The 14,212-nt window shown below is 47.0% G+C and overlaps 1 protein-coding gene across 9 annotated transcripts in view; it reads left to right on the top strand.

The window, feature by feature from the left end:
* The first annotated feature begins 3,072 nt into the window (after nt 1-3,072).
* MARK2 (microtubule affinity regulating kinase 2) overlaps nt 3,073-14,212 on the top strand; it is a 111,249-nt gene continuing 100,109 nt past the window's right edge. For all 9 annotated transcript variants that reach the window (XM_050960527.1, XM_050960525.1, XM_050960523.1 and 6 more), the window contains exon 1: nt 3,073-3,354. In XM_050960527.1, the coding sequence (XP_050816484.1) occupies nt 3,298-3,354 (57 nt within the window). In that variant the 5' untranslated portion in view covers nt 3,073-3,297. The remainder of the gene's footprint in view (nt 3,355-14,212) is intronic.

Raw genomic sequence — 14,212 nt, 5'->3', positions numbered from 1 at the left:
ATCTGTTCCCAGCTCTGACGCTAACTTCAGGCAAGAGCCCTTCCCTCTTTGGGCCTACATAACTCCTCCCAACCTTTGTCTGTTTAGATTTTAAACTCAGGCTACCTTTACTATGGGGCTGTGATTTCAGTTGGGGCTCTGTGCAGCCTCTGGCACAATGGGGACCCTTGATTTTTGTCCACACGATCCTCAGATACACAGAACAACAATAAAGCTGCATAGAATAGTTCCCCACTCTGTGTGATTCTGGGATGACATTCAGGAATGACAAGAAGCTCTGTTCATGCCTGGGGCCCTCAACTGGCAGGCTGAAAACTTTGCCTGGTGTGTTACCCATTAAATCTGGGTAGGGATCCCCAGGGAGCTGGCCCCAAACAGGAGTCCCCTATTGATGATTAGGTGCTGTGTGCCAAGCTGCTAAGCAGAGAGTCAGCATGTAGCTCTGCTGCAATGTGGAATGTGTCATGGCGTGTTTTGAACACAACAGTTTCAACAATTCACCTGGTGTTGCACCCCACTAAGGGCGCGACTTGTTTCCTTGTTAGCTCCCTATGCACTAGCACTCTGGCTGGAATCTCTACCCTCTTTACAGGGTATTTAGTTCGAGAGGAGACCAACAGAGATCCAAATTTTGAAATGATCCACAAATGCAAGCATCAGCCAGCCTATGTTGGTTGTGCTAATGTTGGCCAAGCGGTTTATGAGCATTCTCTAGTGCAGGGGTTCTCAAACTTAATTGCACTCCGATCCCCTTCTGACAATAAAAATTACTACATGACCCAGGAGGGGGAACCGAAGCCTGAGCCCTCTGAGCCGGGCAGTGGGAGGATGGGAGGATGTGAGGGCCAGGTGGGGGGCCTGTAACTGGAGTCACGTCACACAGTGCTGAAACCCTCAGGCTTTGGCTTCAGACCTGGGCCCCAGCAAGTCTAAGCCAGCTCTGGTGACCCCATTAAAATGGAGTTGTGACCTACAGTTTGAGAACTGCTGCTCTAGTGTGTGTAGGGATGTTGCACAAGTGTGTGCATGCAACTAGGATGCTGGGCAATTGTGTGAATATGTTTGCATGTCAAGATGCACAGCCGTGTCTCAAGGTAGGAGTGTCTGAGTGCTTGCAGATGGCCATGCAAGCAGATGTGTGTTTGCACAGATGTGCATGTGTATGCCTCCAACTGTGGCTGTGTACAGATCAGTCAGTTTATGGAATCCTAGAATTGGACAGGCCCTCAGAAGGTCAACTAGTTCAACCCCGTCTCAGAGGAGAAACAATCCCAGATCCCTAAATGACTCCTTCAAGGATTGAACTCACAATTCTGGGTTTAGCAGGCTAATGCTCAAACCACTGAGCTAGCCCTCCCCATGTCATATGAGGGTGTGTGTATGCTCCCCTCCTCCCAATGAATTCCTAGCACTCGTTGGCTAACAGGCGCTGGACTTGTTGACAGCAGCCTGCTCCCATCGCATCTCGAGGATGCTAAGTGGGGTTCTGAGCACCCCCAAGCGCCAGCATCATCCCAAGTGCCTCAGGCTTTGCTCCTGGCCGTAAGCTGGGGGCCCACCAACTGCAAGTCTTCCTCTGAGCAGCAGGTGCCGCTGCTGGCACACTTCAGTCCCAAGCTGTAGTTATACTAGTCCATGTAGCTGGTTAATGAGGCTCTAGCAGCAGTAGCAGAGAAGGCGGGGGCTGAGCATATGGGAAAACAAGGTTTCCGATCGGGATTGTGCGCCTGGGGGGGGTGGGGTAGCACCAGCCCTCTCCCCCCTCGCATGGAGGAGAACACTGGGAGGGGAAGGGGACCCTGTGTTTCTGCCAGGGCTGGTTATAGGTGCGTGGGGGAAGAGACGCACGGGTGTGCGTGGGGCTGAGAGGGAGTGTGTGCAGATGAGTCTTGTGTCTCCAGGGGGCGCAGGTGCAGCTGGGGGTGCAAAGCACTGGTTACGCACTGGAATAAATTGCCTAGGGAGGTTGTGGAATCTCGTCATTGGGGATTTCTAAGCACAGGTTGGACAAACATCTGTCAGGGATGGTCTAGGTAATACTTAGTCCTGCCTTGAGTGCAGGGGACTGGGCTAGATGACCTGTTGAGGTCCCTTCCCGTTCTATGATTCTATGAAATGCAGGCACATCTGTGGCTGGGCACTGGCATTTGGAGGTGTGCGCTTGCAGCCCTACCATGTGTGCCTATGTAGATGCCCTTGCAGGTGTATGTGTCCAGCTGTGCATGCACACTTGTGCGTGTTTGCACGACCAGGTGTGCACATGTATGCATATTTGCACAATCAGGTGTGCATCCATGTGTACACATTTGCATGCCCAGGTACCCAGATGGGTGATTTATTGTCCCCTCCCTCCAGCCCCGCTACCCTCCTCCTCACGGGAAAATAACCCCCTTCAGATGTAAACTGAGACCCTATTTACGGACAACGGCGAGAAGAGCCCAAGCTGAGAGGCTCCGCCTACTTCCGTCCCTGGGCTCGGGTACTACTCGTCTTGGGAAGGCGGAAAGAACGGAAGCATCTTCGGCTATTTTCGCTGATTTCCGGAAATTGCCGTGGGATGCCTCAGCGGGGGCGGGGAGTTTTCCGGAAACTGCCGATCTTCAGCCCTCGGGTACTCCCGGACGATGGTCCGGAAACGTCCGTTCGCTGCCCTGAAGTTGAACTTCGGGTTTCTCCGGAAGGAGGCGGAAATGACCGACCGTGCAAGGGGCTGGGCCCGCCGTTTCGGTTCTTTCCGGAAGGAGGCGGGAGCTGGCGATAGTGAGGGAGGGCGAGTCGAGTATTTCCGTGAGGCGGCGGCAGGTTGCAGGGGGGCTGGTGTTTCCGGAACCGGCGGAAACTGTCTCTAGCGGGCGGCTCGGATGTTTCCGGACGGGGGCGGAAATGGCCGAAGGCCGGCGGCGGCGGCCATGTTGGGAGCCGCTGCTGTGAGAGGGTGAGATGCGCTGAGGGGAGCCGGATCTCGGGGCGGAGAAGGCGGCTTGGCCGGGGGCATTCGGCCTCCGGATTTTAGCCCCGGCTCCGCGCAGCCTTCGCCTACGCGCACGCCTGGTTCCCGGCGGCGCGGCCCGGTCCCTGCGCCTCATCCCAGGGTTCGCCTGAGCCATCGGGCCGGGCTCCCCTCACCGCGGCCCGGCGGAGACCCATGTCCGAGCCCGGGCGCCCTCCGGCTCCCTGAGTCCCCCCTTCCCCCTGGGGCTCCCCCATGGTGGTGGCTTGGCCGCCCCCCAGCGGTGTGAGGAGAGCCCCGGCCTGAGCCCCAGGAACTGCCGGAGCCGCTGGCCAAGGGGGGGCAAGATGTCGAGCAGCGGCCGGAGCCCCCTCCCCACCGTGAATGAGAGAGACACGGAGCAGGTAGGGGGCTGGGGGCTTCCTACCCCACGGGAGGGCGGGCGGGATTCTATGTTATACTGAGGGGAGGGCATGCTGGGAGGGCAGGAGAGGGGTTCCCTGCACCGTATGGGGTACATGGTGTAGGCAGTGGCTATGGAGTGGGTAATATGCCGTCTCCTATAGATCTCTACCCTATGCTTCCTATGTTAAATGAGGCGTGAGAGCCTTCCTCTTCTCCATAGATCGATAAGCACCCTTCCTGGGTCCTTACGTATCCACCTAGCCCTCCCTGTGCTGGGGGATGTGGAGCAGGAAGGCAGGAGGCTCCTACAAAATCCCCTATATGTGGCTACATATCCACCACCTAGGAGCTCCCTACATGTCTCTCATACTCTGCCGTTCCATGGTGAACGGAACGGAAGGGAGGTGGTGCAGGTCAGAGATAACCCCTGTATGTGTACCCATGCCCCCGGTACTTCATCACTAACTGCTGTCCCTGGTGAATGAGATACGGAGACAGGTAAGGGAAGAGACTGTTAAGGTCTGTGCACAGATCTATAGATTCCTGTGTATCTTGCTAATTCCCCCGCTCTAGAATGGGTGCAGGGACACTTGTAGAGCCCTGTAGTGTGCCCATGGTGAAAGAGAGGCATGCTGCAGGAATGAGAGCGCTCTCTCTAGTTCTTATACCCAAAGGCCAATGAGTGATGATGCAGGAGTGGCTCTGTGCCCTCTTAATGGCCCACCCTCAACCCAATCTCCCTGAAATGGGAAGGAGAGGGCTGTGAATTGATCTATCCCCTATGGTGTGTATGAGCAGTTTGGAGCAGGGAGCATTTCCATCTCTTCTTCCTCTCTCACATGTTAATTGCCTCATCGATCCATGATGAATGATGGGGGCTTTGACTGAGCAAGGGAAATGGCCCCCTGCTCTGAATCTCCTTTCCTTCTCTGCTGTTCCATATTACATCTAGTCCTTCTTTGGGTTTCTCAGGAATGGAAGATCCCACTTCCATGCTCACTCAGTATTTCCCTATGTCCTTATTAGGCCTCAGACCCAAATGGTTACCTCTGTCTCAAGTGCCTCATTCATTTGTTGCAGTTCAAGATGCTTTGTGAGGTGATGGTGGTTTGCTCTTTCAGGCGTGTGTTTGTGAGAGGTGACAACTAGTGAGCAAATCCACCCCATCCCCCAGCTGAATTTAGGAAACCGCTCATAAGAATGCACCAATCTAACCTCTTTTTCCCCACTGGGTCTTTGTGAGTTTAGACCTGCTGTAGATGGGAGCTTCCCACAATCAGTGATATTTTTTTTTTTTGAGTTGATTTGTGGAGAAAAGAAGGGGCTGGTTGTGCAGCCAGGGTCCTTTCAGGTGTTCTGTTTAATTGCATAAGGAGAATCAAAATGTAGTTTTTGACCTTCTTTGTAAAGAGTTTTCTTTCAAGAGTACGTACAGTTGAAGCAGGTTGTATAATAGCAGAGGGTAATTCATTGCTTTGTGTTATACTTGACTTTTTTTTTTTTTTTTTTTTAAACAAGGAGAGGATCTGTTTGAACGTGATCCATTAAGGGAGAGGTGGGGTGCTGCTATTCTGGGCTGGCTCCCATGAGGTGCTGAGAATCATAGCAAGTCACACAGGGTCTTGTCCTGCAAACTGGTTTAATGGGTAGGATAGCTACCTTCCCACACATGCTGCATTAGATAGACTGCCCGGTCACCCTCTTGCCAGGCCTGAAAGGTTTTGGGCTTCTGTCCTAATAACAGCCTTCACTCTATGAAGTCTGATTCATTCTCAGTGGTGGATGCACTGTAGCAGCCATGTGCTTCTTAATCTTCCCCTTACCTTTGTCCAAAAAAAAGATGTTTAAAAAATGGGCTTCCCTTCCAGTCCAGAGACCACTATGTGGTTGTGTCCCCCTGCTAATGAAGCACAGGGAGGTGTGGAATTGTGTACTGTACATACACTTGTGCATTATGTGGCCAAGAGGGCCGTAGCTGAACCCTTTGACTACTAATCCATGCCTTATATCAGTGGAGTTCCAACAGGGATGAGGTTGGACGCGGTCTCCCTGTGTGCCCTGGTGCTCCTTAGAATTAATAGACTTTTCTTCACAGGTGCCTTTAAAGGAGCAGGAATGCGACTTCAAAATGGGGAGAGGCTCCCTCTGTTTCTATTAACTGGTCTCATAACATTCATTCATTTTGTGTTCTTAACAATTTCTTCAAAATAACTAAATTTGGCTGACATTTAAGCATGATTGCTCTAAAGCTGTTTCCATGATCTCTCTTCAGCTGCCTCAACTTTAAATTGATGAAGCATAAAAATAAAGCTTCTGCTTCCCTTATCTCTGTGTGTATGACTGGATAATGAGAATTCAGATCTCTGACTCTGACACTTTGGACTATCTCTCAATTATCTAGACTTCTTTAGCTATGTCCTTCCCTGTTTTCTTGGGGAGGGGGGTTGCAAGTAGACTATTGTGGTGCATAATAAAGAGAGGCAAAAACAGAACATAATTCAAAGCCAAGATTTCAGTCATCTACTTCCGTTAAAATTGGAGGACTGGAGAGTTGGCAGGAATCTGAATTATCAATAAAATAAGAATTTATCTCTGGCAGTGTTAAGAAGGGGTTGTGGAGATGTGTCAGAGAACTGAAACCAAGGAAGGCGAACTATGGTGCATCTCCATCTCTTGCTGCTTTTTCACTTTGGTGTCGTCTTGTGCTTTTAAGAAGATAACAGCATCAGAGTCAGGGTAGAGGGTTTGTATGGAATCCTTTTCCATGCAGCTCTGCCAACTCTGCTAAGTCCTGACCTGCAGACTTGCTTGTACCGTTTCCACCCTTGGTTTGTCTTGAGCAGAGAACTATCAGCCGTCCTAAACTGATCATCTAAACTGAAGAGCAATGCCTTGCCAAAATTCACTTTGTTGTGTGGTGGTGGCTTTTTGTGATCAAAACTGAGGTGGGCCTTATCTGAAAAACTGTTTTTAGGTGGAAAATTTAGCTTGAGCACCTCTTGCTTTCAAGGTAGAGTCAACTATTTTGAGGTTAAAAACAGGAAGTGTTGTAATTTCTGTTATCTAGAACATTGTGGATGAGTATTTCAAGCGTCTGGACCATCAAAACTGACATAGAAATTTTTACTTTGAGGATGAAAGAGACATGTGCAGCTCAGTATTACACTGTTTCCTCTAACACAAAACTCCCTTTTCTCAGGGTCTTTGTCCACTCTCACCCTCCACATGAATTGGCTAACTCTCTCAATTATCCAAATGCCTTTGCTGTCCCAGAAACATTTCAGATAAACAGGAGTTGCACTGTATTACCTTGTTTGACCAGGCTGTTTTCACATCCTACTTGATGAAATCGTCTGCGTCCTTTAACCCTCTCAATGCAGCCCTACTGCAGGGATTTCAGTAATCTCCCGGGAAGTGCATCTTACATGTATACCTACATCGGTTGGAATTAACAATATTTTAAAATATGTAGCAGCATAGCGTGGCGGATGCAGAAAATTGTGAAATCTTGGGCTTTTATTGCCTGTTTCTTGAATGAGGATGTCTGGTCCTATCTGTGATGTTTTACAGTTTAAACATGTTCCTTCTGCACTTTTTGCCACATGCTAATGGTGCAGAAGTCCAGCTTCTGAGACCCAGAGTCACCTCCGTATGTGACGTACTTCCCATTTCTCTCTGCCTTAAGTTTTATTCTTCAGGTTGGCTTCCCAACTGGGGAAGTCCAACTTCCAGGATTATATTATCTACAAGGAGGTATTAAAACCCAACAGACCAAAGTGCCACTGTAAGGCTGATGATGAGCTAAGTGGAAATACTGTGATTGGTACTGCCTGGCTCTCATGAGTGGGAAAGGCCTAACTCAGTGTTTCTCAACCTTTTGATGCTGGTGACTCCCTTTGGATTTAAAAAAAAAAGGGAAAAAATAGATCATTACTTCTTGCTAGAAAAAATTGTGGACCTCCCCCTCCACACACACACCCACTCACCCACCCATTAAGCTCCGAGCTATGGGCATCAGCCCCATGCTGAAACATGTAAATTAGCTTTGTGGGGCCCCCTTTGACATGGGGCCTCAGGCAGTTGCCCTGCTTCCTATCCCCTAATGCCAGCTCTGCTTGTAACCCTCCCTAAACCTGTCTCTGGACTCCCAGGTTGAGAAACACTGGCCTAATTGCTACCTCCCAGCAGAGGAGGCAGTGTTTGGATTCTAAGGCTGCTGATGGTGTGTGTGTGTGTGTGTAGTTGCTGTTTTTTTCTTAATTAGGAGTTCCAAGCTGTGGTGATTTTCCCATGGTGTGAGGTGAGCGTAAATTGTGAAGTTAACTGCAGCCCAGACTCCTATTGATGTATGGCCCCAAGGCCTGCTAATTGCTTCACAGTCATGTAGGAAGACAGGTTCTTGCCCCAAAGTAGAGCCCTGCAAATCTGTGGATATCGGTTTTATATCTGGGGATTTCTGCAGACCATGTTTATGGATTGATGTGCTTGCACATTTTGTATCTGTGCAGGGCTCTACTCCAAAGAGCTTGCAGTTACTCTTAATTAGGCTGTGTCTACACTGTCACTTTCAGCGCTAAAACTGTAGTTGTTCAGGGGTGTGAAACCCCCCCCCGACACCCCCCTCCCGTGCGACAAAAGTTTTAGCACTGAAAAGTACCAGTATAGACATCACTTTATCGCCGGGAGCGCAGTTTGGGGTGGATTTTTTTTTTTTTTTCAATTGCCAGGAGAGCTCTCCCCTGGGGATAGTGTGTCTACAATGCCCACGTCACAGTGCTGCCACACTGTAACATGGGCAGTGTAGGCATATCCTTAGTGGTGTAACTTTTTTTTTTTTGACAGTTAAACTGGTGCAAATGCTAATATGGGTTATACTGGTATAAAGATGCCTTATACTGATATAACTTTCTTCACTGGAAGGGGAATAAGGCATCTTTATGGTGATATAACTGTACCCACACTAAACTATACCAGTATTCTAGTGTAGACACAGCCAAAGAGTCAGTAGACAAGTGAGGCATAGAACCCAGGAGTCTTGTGCTAACTATTAGACACACTACCTACTACGTGTGTCAAGCAAAACTGATATTTTTCCTACTGTTTCTCAATTCCTGCTGGGAGTTATATCTGCAGATGTCTTTCTTCAGCTGGCATTTTTCTAAGACAGTATTGCTATTTTTTTCTCTCCCCTTATTATCCCTGACATTTCATGTGATAAATTCTTGGGGACAGAAACAAGTACAACTTCCTTATGAACCCCAACTGTCTTGTTTCCTCCTTTTATGAAGAAGTGTAATGGGTAAAATATCCTGTTACTTAAGTCACGTGATGGGGGGAGTCCCAGCTGCAGAGCTTTATTCTGGGCTATTAAATCACTCTTTACTCCCTACTTGGAGGCTAAAGAGTAGGGTAGTGCTTGCTCGACCGGTTAGGCTGGTCTTTGTAAGAGCTGATGTCCGTGTACCAGTTGGTACTCAATGGTGATTTGTGCTTGGTAGACGGGAACTTCCTGTACCAGCAGTGACTACAAATAAAGCCAATCGTGAAGAACGTGGGAGCAGCACCAGCAAATATCCTGCCTTTCCCCAGTGCCATGTCTCTGTTTTACAGACATTAGTTAGTTAAGCCATGTGACCTGCTTGTGAGGAAGGGATATACCACTATAGTCTTTTGCAGATGGCTGAACTGAAGCAGAGACAAGATTACTTTGTGGGCTGAGACTCTGGAGATGTAGGTTTGATTGCTGGTTCTGTCACAAGCTATGTAAGGTGCTTATATGGCCCCGGTTACTATAGTATCTAGCACCTCACAACACTCCAGTAAGGGGGGTATTATCCTCAGTTGACAGATGGAGAGCTGAAGCACAGAGACTGAGAGTCCCTGTGTGACCTTGGGTAGGTCAGTAACTGAGCAGGGAGTTGAACCCAGGTCTCTTGGGTCCCAGGCTAGCACCATAGCCACTGGACCATCCTTCCTTTCTGCTAACCCTCTGACACTGGGCAAGTCACAGCATTTATGTGACTCGGTTTCCCCACTGTCTGCACAGCACTTAGTACTATAGGCCTCTGATCTCAGTTGTAGCCTCTGGGTGCTACTATAATGCAGATGATAAAGCATAAAGATGTTATCTGGCTTGTAAAATATTCTGACAAGCATTTATAAGTTGTCTATCTCTGTAATATCAAGTTCCATTTGACTTGGCTCAGAACACTGGTTCCTCAGCTGTGGCCCATGGCATGTCCACTAGCAGTCGGTGAGAATCAGTGTGTTGCATGGTGCTCCCTCTCTTTGCTGAAAGAAGATAAGAGCATGTTAAATATTTCCCTAATATGAGTCTTCCGTGTCGGCAGTTGCCATGGAGTTGCTGAGATATTTGAGACTGGGAAGGAGATCTTTGTGATGCCCATGAGACAAAAATGGTATGGTCCATTTTCCCCCTCCCTTAAAAATAAGTTTGAGACTGTTTGTTTGATTTAGATTAAACGCAGTAACTTATTCCAAGTATAGTGAGCAAACATACCAGAAATACCACCCAAACTCTCTAATTACCACAGCCTCACACTGGAAGACAGATCATTGTAGCAAGTGAGTGGAAAAAGCTGGGAATAGAACCCAGGAGTTCTGAGTCCTGACTCCCAATCCTTTCTGATAACCTTCTGGTTACACTAAGCTGAGAAGGTTGCTCTATATCTCCTCATCTGTGACTCAGATTCTGATTAATGTCAGATAAGCACATTGCTAGTCCTTTTTCATTTTTCAATCTAAAATGAAACTCAAAATATCTGGATACATTTGTTAGGTGAGGGTGGTGGGTTGTACGTGTTTGGCTGTATGAAAGCTAAAAAAGACTAGGTGTTTCTTAAATGGAAGTGCCCTGAATTGCAAATTAAGCTAATCATTCTGGTGTTCCTATGGAAAGCATTTCTCTGATGGCATTGTGTTTTCATGAAGTTCCCCCATGGCTGATGCTTAGCTCTGTTTCTTTGAATTTTGCCTTCTTCCCTTGGTAACTTTAACAGTTGAGAGAGAGGAAGAACTCCTGGTTTAGTATGAGATGCTTTGGGTCAAAAGCTCAGTCTTTGAAGCAAGCGGGCTTCCAAGCATTAATGGCACTGTTTTTGGAGTGCTGCATTTCATATTTATCAGGAAGCCAAACACTTGCAAACAGCACCAGGTTGTGCAACAGCTGAACTGTGTTGAGGGAAGGAACTCTCATGGCTAAATGTACTTTGAATTGATCTACCTGAACTGGCTGGCTGGCTATTCTGTTTACATGTGCTCTTTTTGTTTAGGAATCGTCTCCTGTACATTATCCATCTTAAACTTCCTTTGCTCTGAGAATGGGGATGTCATTTGTATGGGACGTTCTGTTACTTTCCCAGTTTGTTTTCCAAGGCTTCTCTGTGTGCTCGTGCCCACTGGATTGTGTGTCTAGAAAAAAGATCAAACATACAGTTGTTTCTGCAATTATGAAATGAAATAACCTGAACACTCGCAAAATGGGTTTAAGCTTCCATCAGCACCTGCTTCTTTTGGCTTTAGTACTTGGCCTTCTGGCTAAGAGAGGTGAAAACCTTATCTAGTATCTGTTCTTTAGTTTGAGACTTGGTCTCTGCTGTCACAAGGAGTCATTGAGGTCAGTACCAAAAGAAATTGGGTATTTAAATGGATCTCAAGAATATTCAGGTGTTAGTTAATTGGAAAAAATTCTGTTTTAAGGGATATTAAACCTTATGTTTCAATCTTTCATCATGACTAGGATGACACCTATGTGGGGGACAGGTTAACCGACATCTGTCCACTATCTGGCTCTCATACCTTTCTCTGAAGCATCTGGTGCTAGCTGCTGTTGAAGACAGGATCCTGGGATAGATGGACCTTGGGTATGATCCACTTTGGCAATGTCTTTGATCTTCATAAATCTATCCAAACACAGGCACAGCTTCAATTGGTAGTCTGCTTGAGGTGCAAGCATGGGAATACAGAAAAGGAGTACTGTTACTGATGTAGCAGTGATGTAATGGAAAATGTCGTCCTTCCTGTCTTATTAGGTAGTGTGGGTAGAGCATTGGACTAGGACTCAGGAGACCTGGCTCCTCTTCTTGGCTCTGCCCTGGGCCCGCAGGGTGACCTTGGGCAAATCCCTTCCTCTCTCTGTACCTCAGTTTCCCCAGCTGTAAAATGATGGTGATGATACATCCCAACTTTGTGAAGTGCTTTGAGATCTGCTGATGAAGAGCATTAGTTAAGAGCTGGGTATTATTGTGTGTGTCATAACATTACTCTGGGAAGATGCAACAACTGTAGTTCCCTTGTAAATTGCTGGAGCAATTACAATTGACTGAGGCTTCTGTGGAAATGAGAGCCTAGATTCCTAGGTTGGGCAATATAGACAATTTGCAATTCAAGGCACTTCTATTTAAGAAACACCTAGTGTGGTGTGTCTTATGGTGTGGTATCATTATGAAGCTTTCTGTTAAGGTTTGTCTCATTGGCTTCAGAGCTCTGCAGACAGTGTACTGGCTGTGTCTAAAAGAGGCTGCGTTACTAGGAATTCACAAACTAAAGCAACTTGCCCTGCAAACTACCATTGAATCAAGGAACTCCAAAATCACTGTCGGGTACTTACCTGGCCCCCTAATATGTGAGCGCGTCACCATCTTTACTGTATTTATCTTCACAATAGCAGGGCAGTGCTATTAGCACAGCAGTATAAGTGGGGAAACAGAGATACAGACACTAACGGATTTGCCCAGGGTCACACAGAAAGTTTGCAGTCAAGCAGAGTACTTGAACTGAGGTCTCACAAGTCCTAGGCTGGTACCTTAATCACTGGCCCATATTTCCCCCTCGTGCTGGTCCTTCCTGCGAGTGGCCCTTGTACTCATACCTGCTGCAACTTCATCCTTGTGGCCATGGAGTTCTTGCTGATCATATAAGTGAAGCTCCGCATTGAGTTGGAAGGGTTTTTTCTGCAGATTGTTAGCGATAAAAAGCCAGTTCCACTGAGTTTGAAGCAATGCATCCATTCCATTTTGGAATCCCAACTGAGTGAGACAGAAAAGCCCTATTAGAGTACATCACCCATATCCCTCCTCCATCACTTTGAGATACCAGGGGTGGGATCGATCTCTGAAATATATATTCCAGTGCTCTGCCCTGTCCTAGTTTCCAACTATTGGAGCTTCAATTGCTTCCCTTGTGTTCCCATTCCACAGTTCTATACTTGCTATGGGGCAGGATGGCTCCTGTGAACCTCCATGTCCACTAGAGCTGATTTCACCCAGGTAGTTGGCCATAGTTCAGTGTCTTTAAAGAAAAGATTTTTGAATTGACTTGTTAAACCAGCTGGGCTAAAGACTTGTATTCTGATAGCAATAATCCCCTTCCTGTCTTGGGAACAACTGCTGCTCTGAGCAGCTACTGCTGTAGTCCCCAGTGGAAGTCTGAGAATGTACACTGTTGCTATTTTAAGGCCTAAAAGCACATTGCCTGTCTCTTCCCTGTAGCCAGGTAGGTTTGTTTGCAAAATGTTTTCAGTAGCTCCCTTCCCTTCAGAGGAACTGTTCTGGCTGGCAGAAATTATCTCAACAGCTTCTCTGTAGCCTGTCTCTTTACCCTGCCTGGCACCATCTGAGTGTCTGAAGAGGAATAGGAGGCCTTCAAGAGCACTTGTTCTTTTGAGTGACCAAACCTCAGATGGTTGAAGTCCCAAATCAAAATGTAAAGGCCTACCTAGAGTTTTGTGAGTTTGTTTCCCTGGTAAATCCTGGATTTAAAAGCCAGAAGGATCACTGTTATAACCTAATATGACGTCCTGCATAACACAGGCCATAAAACCTCACCCAATGATTCCTGCATCCAGCCCATAATTTTTGTTTGAGTTAGAGCATAGCTTTTAGAAAGACAGCCAATCCTGATGTAAAGACTTCAAGTAACGGAGACTCCACAGCATCCCTAGGTAAATTAACTGCATGTTTTAAAAACTTGCTGGGAATGCATTTCACAGGAAACTGTACATCGGGGGTTTTTAAACTGGGGGTCGGAACCCCTCAGGGGTTCACGAGATTATTACATGGAGTTCACGAGCTGTCAGCCTCGACCCTAACCCTGCTTTGCCTCCAGCATTTAAAATGGTGTTTTAAATATATATAAATTTTAATTGATAAAGGGGGGGTTGCACTCAGAGGCTTGCTGTGTCAAAGGGTTCACCAGTACAAAAGTTTGAGAACCAGTGCTCTACATCCAAACCTTGTGCTGTTTCTTCTGGCTACTTTTGAGTGTTATCAAGTGTTCCAGGCTGGGGACTGGGAGTCAGGACTCCCAGGTCATGTTTCTGGCTCTACCAAGGATTATCTGTTTGATCTTTCTTTTGAGAAGAGAAAGGAAGAAACCTAAGTTGATTTCAGTCCACTACTCTGTAAAATGGTGGTAAACTAACCTAAAAAGGGAGGAATTTTTAAGTAATTTGAAGATCCTCTTTGGAAGTACTGTAGAATTACAAAGTGTTCTAGATTCCACTTTGTATTCTTTATTCATCGTCTGCCTGCATGATTTAGCTTCTAATCCCAGCGCCATCACAGATTTATTCACTCTGTGGCCTTGAAGAAGTCGATTCCTTGCCTCCCCAACTGTAAAAGGGTGATTATATCTACCTGTCTTGCTGGAGTCTTACATGCTTAATTAGTTAATGATTGTAAAGCACTTTGAAGATTAGACTGCTACATAAGCTCTCACTGTTCTTTGCTATGTATGGGGAAATGTGCTGTCCTGTATGACTCTAGTTTGAATGGGATTCGTGCGTTTCTGGCTGTATGACCAAATCTTTGCTCAGTAATACTTAATATTAGCGTGTAT

This window comes from Gopherus flavomarginatus, chromosome 6 (genome assembly GCF_025201925.1).
Source record: "Gopherus flavomarginatus isolate rGopFla2 chromosome 6, rGopFla2.mat.asm, whole genome shotgun sequence".
Lineage (NCBI taxonomy): Eukaryota > Metazoa > Chordata > Testudines > Testudinidae > Gopherus > Gopherus flavomarginatus.
This window is presented reverse-complemented; position numbering and strand designations above follow the sequence as displayed.